The 8,275-nt window shown below is 43.7% G+C and overlaps 1 protein-coding gene across 1 annotated transcript; it reads right to left on the bottom strand.

Moving 5' to 3' along the window:
* Nucleotides 1-286: 286 nt before the first annotated feature.
* Nucleotides 287-8,192, bottom strand: LOC106601214 (uncharacterized). Its single transcript, XM_014193235.2, has 2 exons — nt 8,009-8,192; nt 287-2,848 (listed from the first exon to the last, which is right to left on the bottom strand). The coding sequence occupies exons 1-2, from the start codon at nt 8,028-8,030 to the stop codon at nt 906-908; spliced, it is 1,965 nt and encodes a 654-aa protein (XP_014048710.2). The 5' UTR covers nt 8,031-8,192; the 3' UTR covers nt 287-905.
* Between the last annotated feature and the right edge of the window lie 83 nt (nt 8,193-8,275).

Below are 8,275 nucleotides of genomic sequence, written 5' to 3'. Positions count from 1 at the left end.
TAAAACTGCTTTGTTGGTTAAGGGCTTGTAAGTAAGCATTTCACTCTAAGTACTACACCTGTTGTATTTGGCACATGTGACAAATAACATTTGATTAGATTCAGTATGGCTACTAAACACAGTCACTTCTGTGTGTGTGCCTAAAGTCTAATTCTCTGGTGTGTCAACTGAGCTGAGGGTGACATACTATTTCTTAAAACCCACATCCTTGTATTAATTCATATTTATTCTGTGCACTCAATATTAATGTTGATCTGTATAAAAGAAAAAATGACAAGGACAGACATTTTTATCAGATTTCATTTTATTATGCATTTCAATTCTTTCCCCTTCAAAAAGCCACAACACTGCAACTGAATACATAATGTGAAATGTGTGTTATACAGTACATCATTTCAGTTGTGAATAAGAGCTAAAAAATATGTTTTGTAATACTGGACCCGACTAAAAAGTCAGATTATATCAGTGGATTTATGAAAATCTGCATGCAGAAATAGATAACTGTCTTTCATTAAAACAGTAAACTACTAATTTGATTGAATACAGTGGAAAACCATATTCTATAATGAATTAAAAATAACTATAGGATCACAAGTAACCATACAAATGGTGTAAGTGCATACTAAAAATCTCAAATAACCACGGTAAGTGCTTGAACAAAGCTAAAACGGTAGTTCAGTAATATTGTGGGAAAATACTTCACTGCAGAAGAGCTATAGTTTATTAACAGTGAATAGAGGAAATCACACCATCCACTGCCAGTAAAAAGAACAAAGACTTGCAACGTGCTTTTATTGATAATTGTGATAAGTTGCTTAATGATTGAACCTGAATCCACATTTTGAAAAGTCCTGAGAGTATCTTTTTCTTCTGTGGTCTGGTGGTGTTGCAGGCCTAACTGTCCTTTATTTGTTCCAGTAGATCTCATAGGACTTTTTCTCTGTGTAGTTGGCATCTGCTGAGCGGTTGCTGTTCCTGACCCTCTCCTTCACTACCTTCACCACCAGCCCTCCTGCCAAGGCAATTCCCGCTGCAGCCTTGCCTATCTCTGCCACCGCTGTCAAAATGCATGCTGTCGCTCCCATGGAGCCCCAGGCACCAGAAACAACCCGCCCTGCAGATCCACACACCCCACTGGCCTGAACCAGCGTCCCACTCGCAGCCACCCCATCTGCCACAGCGGCGGCTGCGCACTGAACAGCTCCAGTGGCCACTGCTTGCTGCCCAGCTGCTACTGAGCCAATAGTAGTAGCATTAGCCACACCTACTGCCCCTGCTGCGGTGCCCACCCCTGTCAGGGCAGTTGTGCTGACAGCTGCACCTTCCAGAGCAGCCCCCAGGGCCGCTCCTGCCCCCATGGCACCCCCCACCCCTGCTGCAACTCCTACTGCTGAAGTCCCAATCAGGCTCACCTGCCCTAGAGCATCCAAGGCAGCTGCCCCAGGACTGGCAGCTTCTGCCCCAGCTAGGGCGCCCACAGATCCCCCCAGCACTCCTCCGGTCGCTGCCCCGAGAGCCATGGCTGTTTTCCCTGTGGCTGCTGCCACTATGGCGCCCACAGCTTTTCCCATCCCTGTGCCGCCTGCCACCGACATCCCAGACAGCTGCCCAGCAGCAAAGCCCACAGTGTTCCCCATGGCTGCAGCTCCCGCCGCTGCAGCTAGAGGGGCAGCCGCCCCGAACACTGCCCCCACGACCATGCCAGTGGCTCCAGCAGCCACCAGGATCTTCACTTTCTCTAGGACCTTCTCAGAAAGGGCAGCCTCCCTCCTGAACTGCCCCAGGGCAGAGAGGAAAGACTGCCTCCTACTCAAGGCCCTGTCGCTGCCCCGCCGCCTGGTCTTGAACAGCTCCCTCCACCTGTCCCCTCTGTCCCTCAGGAGGCTAACAGCACTTCCTTTCCTCTCCTCTGTCCATCTCTCCACCTTCCATCCCTCCTCATTTACTCCTCCTCTCTCCAGGTCTCTCTTCTTTAATCCTGAACCTCCCACAGCTGCCCCCCTCCTCTCATCCCACCCACTCCCACTCTGTTCTAGATCACACTTCCGTCTTTTGGCCATCTTGTTCTCCCTGCCTTCTCCCTCCCCTCTCTCTCTCACCATCCTCTCCTGCTCCTCCCTGATAGCAGCCTCAGCCTCTCTGAACATAGAGTTGATGTAGAAGCCTCCATTGTTCTCTTCCACAATCCTCTCCACCTTCTCCAGCAGCCCTACAACCTGGTGCAGGTCACTTGGGTCTCTGTTGTTGAGGACGTGGTACCTGCCCCCACACCTCTCTATCAGGGCCTTCAGCTCCACCGGGGCGCTGGCTCCGAGGTACCCCTCCATCCCCCTCCCTTCTAGGTCATCACCACGAGTGAACAGGACCAGTGTGTGGTCATGGACCGCCCCCTCCCCAAATATACGGACCATGTCCCTCACGGCTCGGTCCTCATCCTCAGTGTAGCGTCCCAGTGGGATCACCAGGAGGAATGCATGGGGGCCTGGGGCAGACAGTGCCACACACTTGGCTATTTCAGAATGAGTCTGCTCAGCATCGAAGCGTGTGTCTCCAAAACCTGGCATGTCTACCACCACCACTCTCGTCCTCTTCCTCCTGACTCCTTGTCCTTCCTCCTCCTCCTCCTCCTCAGTCAGGTCTGCGCTGCCTTGTTCACAGATTTGGGTGACTGAGCTGGCGCGGAGCTCTGACAGGAAGTGCCTGCGGCCCAGGATGGTGTTCCCAGAGGCACTCTTCCCTGATCCTGTCTTTCCGATCAGGACAAGACGGAGCTCTGTGGCTAAGGACACATCCTCCTCCTTGCTCTCCGAAAAGTCATCAGGGTCTTCTCCCTCCCCTCTTGTCCTTCCTGGATGGACATGGAAATACAGTTTAATTTCTAATGACACAAAACAGCTATACAGTATTATTAGCTGCAGATTTAGCAAACAAATAGAAAATACATATATCATATATATAAAAACAATATGTTGACATCAATGATAGATATCTATCTATATCCCTGGATTGCTAATGATATGTATTGGCCAATGAGAGGCTTTGAAGCCACAGGTCAGCCATATTGGCACTCCCCAGAAGAAGCAATCCTTCATAGGAATGAATGAACTTCTACAGTATTTCAATTAAATGTTTCTAGGACAAAATTACATGTATTTGAGTATTTTTTGTTGTTCTAGTGGAGAAAATAAGATTATATATTTTTTCAAGTAAACTTCAAAGGCATGTAGCAGCTATTTCTCAATGACAGAAAAGCATATAATAGTAACTTAAAACCTTGCCAAATTACAAACTCTTAAATAAATTTTTATAATACTGTAATATTGTTCTAAAAGTTGGGTTAAAGAGGTTCTTTCAAAATCAGCTCTAACTTCAGAAACAATCCCACAACTCCCCGCGGTCAGCGTCACAGTGAGGAAATCAAAATGCATGCTCAGCCTTCATGTACTCGTGGGTCAAAATAATAATAAAAAACAGCCCGTAAATTCCAGACTATAAGCCGCAACTTTTTTCCCAGGCTTTCAACCTCGTGGCTTAAACAATGACGCGGCTAATATATGGATTTTTCCCGCTTTCAATTTTTTTTCTCCAAAAAAACACATTCTGTGACATGCTCAGTTTTTTGGCGGCATGAAGCTTTCATTAGACCAATGAAATTGCCGAACGGGTTAAGGTCAAACAACTTTTTTGTTTACTGTTTAGATTAAATCGAGCGCGCTCAAACTTCCCATCATTCTGATTACGGTAGTCATTTTGTCACCTTCATCATGGCAAAGACACGGAGAAATGCATATGATGCAGCTTTCAAGTTGAAGGCGATTGATCTGGCTGTTGGAAAAGGAAATAGAGCTGCTGCACGGGAGCTTGGTCTTAATGAGTCGATGATAAGATGTTGGAAACAGCAGCGTGAGGAATTGACTCAGTGCAAAAAGACAACTAAAGCTTACTGCTAATTTTTTTTTTTTTGTTACAAGCCGTGTTTCGTTAAAGCCTGTGTAAAGTATATTTGTTTCAATGTACCGGTAGGCACCTGCGACTTATAGACATGTGCGGCTTATTTATGTTCAAAATAATATATATTTTTTAATTCAGTGGGTGCGGCTTATATTCAGGTGCGCTTAATAGTCCGGAAATTACGGTAACTTGTGTGTTAGTGGTATGGAGCTAGCTAGCAATTGTATTTTTATTCATCAAGATGGTCAAGCTTTGTGTGGTAGCAGGGTGTAGCAACACTTACTACACAAATGTGAGTATGCCTCTATGGCGACGCAAATTAAACACTTCGTAAAAAGTGGGATACATTAATGAGAATGAGAGGAGCAAATTTGGCATCTACTCGTCAATCTGCGGTGCAAATTCCATGGCTATCAACAATGAAAGGAGGGCTTCAGTCAAATGATTAATGCTAAAGTAACCAAATGAACATGTCTGCCAGCTGTTGGTAGCTAACTGCTATCATACTATAGATAGGCTTGTACTTGTTTGTTTCTGTATAGACCCTGTGGCTGGGACTGAAACTGTGCGTGTGTGGATGGCGGGCTAAAGTGAAACGCAACACTTCAGCCATGTATTCTATCATGGATCTGGTGGCATTTCGGAAAAAGGAGCCAGGATTTCTTTGGAGGGGTGTATTGTGAACTTTACTCATTGGGAAAGTTTGTTTTTAGATCTTAGGATTTGGTATTTATTAGGATCCCCATTAGCCGCTGCAAAAGCAGCAGCTACTCTTCCTGGGGTCCAACGGAAACATGACATAATATAGAACATTATTAGTCAAGGACTGAACTACATTCATTTAAAACGTCACACATAGCCTACATTCAGTGCATTCGCAAAGTATTCAGACCCCTTCACTTTTCCACATTTTGTAACGCTACAGGCTTATTCTAAAATTGATTAAATTATTATTTCACTCAATCTACACCCAATACCCCATAATGACAAAGCAAAAACAGATTTTTAGACATCAGAAATACCTTATTTACATAAGTATTCAGACCCTTTGCTATGAGACTCGAAATTGAGCTCAGGTGCATCCTGTTTCCATTGATCATCCTTGATATGTTTCTACAACTTGATTGGAGTCCACCTGCGGTAAATTAAATTGATTTGACATGATTTGAAAAGGAACACCTGTCTATATAAGGTCCCACAGTTGACAGTGCATGTCAAAGAAAAAACCAAGCCATGAGGTCGAAGGAATTGTCCGTAGAGCTGCGAGACAGGACTGTGTCGAGGCACAAATCTGGAGAAGGGTACTAAAAAATGTCTGCAGCATTGAAGGACCACAAGAACACAGTGGCCTTCATCATTCTAAAATAGAAGAAGTTTGCAACCACCAAGACTCTTTCTAGAGCTGGCCGCCCGGCCAAACTGAGCTATCGGGGGAGAAGGGCCTCGGTCAGGGAGGTGACCATAGAACCCGATGGTCACTCTGACAGAGCTCCAGAGTTCCTCTGTGGAGAAAGTTCCAGAAGGACAACCATCTCCGCAGCACTCCACCAATCAGGCCTTTATGGTAGAGTGGCCAGATGGATGCCACTCCTCAGTAAAAGGCACATGACAGCTAGCTTGGAGTTAGCCCAAAATAAATCTCAGACCATGAGAAACAAGATTCTCTGGTCTTATGAAACCAAGATTTAACTATTTGGCCTGAACGCCAACGACCCTATGCACACAGCCAAGACAACGCAGGAGTGTCTTCTGGAAAAGTCTCAATGTCCTTGAGTGGCCCAGCCAGAGCCTTGACTTGAACCCGATCAAACATCTCTGGAGAGACCTGAAAATAGCTGTGCAGCAACGCTCCCCATCCAACCTGACAGAGCTTGAGAGTATCTACAGAGAATGGGAGAAACTTCCCAAATACAGGTGTGCCAAGCTAGTAGCGACATACCCAAGAAGACTCGAGGCTATAATCGCTGATAAAGGTGCTACAACAAAATACTGAGTAAAGGGTCTGAATACTTAAATGAGATGTTTTTATTTATTATAAATTAGCGAAAATGTCTAAAAAACTGTTTTTGCTTTGTCATTATGGGGTATTGTGTGTAGATTGTTTTTTTCCCTCATCAATTTAATATTTTTTGAAATAAGGCTGTAACGTAACAAAATGTGGAAAAGTCAAGGGGTCTGAATACTTTCCGAAGGCACTGTATATCAAATGACTGTCTCTTCACAGTCCCCTGTGTGCAGTATGGTGTTATTTTATCTGGTTGTATTGCTAGCCATGTAGTCATGGCTCTATTTAATACTGTGCGTTTCCCAGCCTCTGTTCTGAACCTGGGGACTGTGAAGAGACTTCTGGTTGCATGTCTTGTGTTGTACCGATGAGTGTCTGAACTTTGTGCCAACTGCATGAAGACAGTTCGGTACCTTCAACACATCAATACCTCGAACAAAGACGAATAGTGATGCAGTCAATCTCTCAACTTTGAGCCAGGAGAGACTGACATACATGTTACTGACGCTTGCCTTCTGTGTACATCTAAGTGCGATATGTGCTGCTTTGTTCTGGACCAACTACAATTTACCCATGTCCCTCTTTGCTGTACATGACCACACAGCTTGGCAGTTGTCCAGGTGCGACAAAACTAGGGCCTGTAGGACTTGTCTGGTGGACTGAAATGTCAAGAAGGCAGAGCAACGCCCTATCATGGACATACCTCTTCCCATTTTAGCAACCATTGAGTCTATATCAGTGGAGGCTGCTGAGGGGAGGACGGCTCATAATAATGGGTGAAATGGAATGGCATCAAACCATGTGTTTGATAATGTGTTTGATTCAGTCCAAAACAAAAAAAATTTGGGGGACAAAACATGCAACTAATGAATACCACAAACCCCCGAGGTGCCTTTTTGTTATTATAAACTGGTTACCAACGTAATTAGAAGAGTAAAAATAAATGTTTTGTCATACCGGTGGTATACGATCTAATATATCACAGCTTTTAGCCAATCAGTATTCAGGGCTTGAACCCCCCAGTTTATAATAGTCAGGGTTGTTTGAGCCCTGAATGTTGATTGGCTGAAAGCCGTGGTATATCAGACTATACACCAAGGTATGACACAAAATTACTTGTTCACTGTTCTAATTATGTTGTAACCAGTAAGGAACCTCTGGGGTTTGTGGTACATGGCCAAAGGGCTGTATTCAGGCACTTTCGTTACATCGTCCTTAACAGCCCACAGCGTGGTATATATGACAGGGTCCATTATCTGCTACCTGGACTTTAAGGAATATGTTTTAATATATTTAATGATTTATTTTTATATTTAGCTTACATAATATAATTTCAAAGTATGCATTAAGATGTCTAATAGAATAAACGTGGAAAAAACAAGTGTAGACAATACATGTATTTTTCTGTAGCTTCCTAAATATTTTTTTACACTGCTGAAGTGCCAAGATGGCTTCAAAACAGCGCTCGTCAGTAATCTATTTTATATATAAATAATTGGTTGACAGACAAGCAGCTGATTCTGACATTACTTAGGCTAGGTTCATATGTGCAGTTGTCAGCTGAACAGTCTGCAAACTACACTCGTTCTGAGAGACTAGGCCTACTATTTATACAGTTTTAAACAATTAGTCGAATCTATCCACTGTGCATTAACGTTACATAACTTGGTGTAGGCCTGACCTCACACCATTCTTTCACAGGCTGGTGAAGAACAGTCAGGAATGTTCAACTAATATACGCCGCAGATTGTTCAGCTTTGTTTCCCTTGTGAAAAACAGCACTGTTTATTAACGTTGACTAGAGACAGCACAATCATTAACTAAACATTGCCAAAAGATCAACCTTCAAATAGCACGTTGGTTAACTATTTCCTATTCTTTAAATAAAATTATAAATAGGACTATAGCTAGCTAACGTCAGCTAGCTCGCTCCGTTGTTGACAGCATGCTGCTAGCTAATGTTAGCTAGCTAGATTTGCATGAGTTTTAATTTAGCTAAATGCTATGTTCCAAACTGTCAATAAATATGTAGGAAAAAAAACCTTGGCCTACCCGATTCCACGAAATTAGACATGATCTCTGTCTGATTAAGATTCACGTCTACATTCGGGCTTGTTGTGTTGCGTTGGTGAAGTGTTTATGGCGGAGATTACGCTCTGTTCGGCAACAGTCCAATGACTTTAACCAAAAACAGTGGGGGAAAATATGACTTCATGACTGTCGATTGCACACCTTTGGCGCCGTCTAGTGGCAGATGTTCCGCATTCTGATTTCATTACATTGACTTTTATCATAATCTTCAACGATTGAGTGATTTAT

Source organism: Salmo salar, chromosome ssa03 (assembly GCF_905237065.1).
Source record: "Salmo salar chromosome ssa03, Ssal_v3.1, whole genome shotgun sequence".
In the NCBI taxonomy this organism is placed as follows: domain Eukaryota; kingdom Metazoa; phylum Chordata; class Actinopteri; order Salmoniformes; family Salmonidae; genus Salmo; species Salmo salar.
Note: the sequence above shows the minus strand (reverse complement) of the source record. Positions and strands in the feature narration are given on the sequence as shown.

Excerpts from the sequence above, each read along its gene's own strand:
- LOC106601214 (XM_014193235.2), bottom strand. The coding sequence starts at position 8,030 with ATGTCTAATTTCGTGGAATCGG. Across the intron at positions 2,849-8,008 it reads GTCTAATTTCGTGGAATCGG|GAAGGACAAGAGGGGAGGGA; the intron begins GTAGGCCAAGGT and ends ATGTCCATCCAG.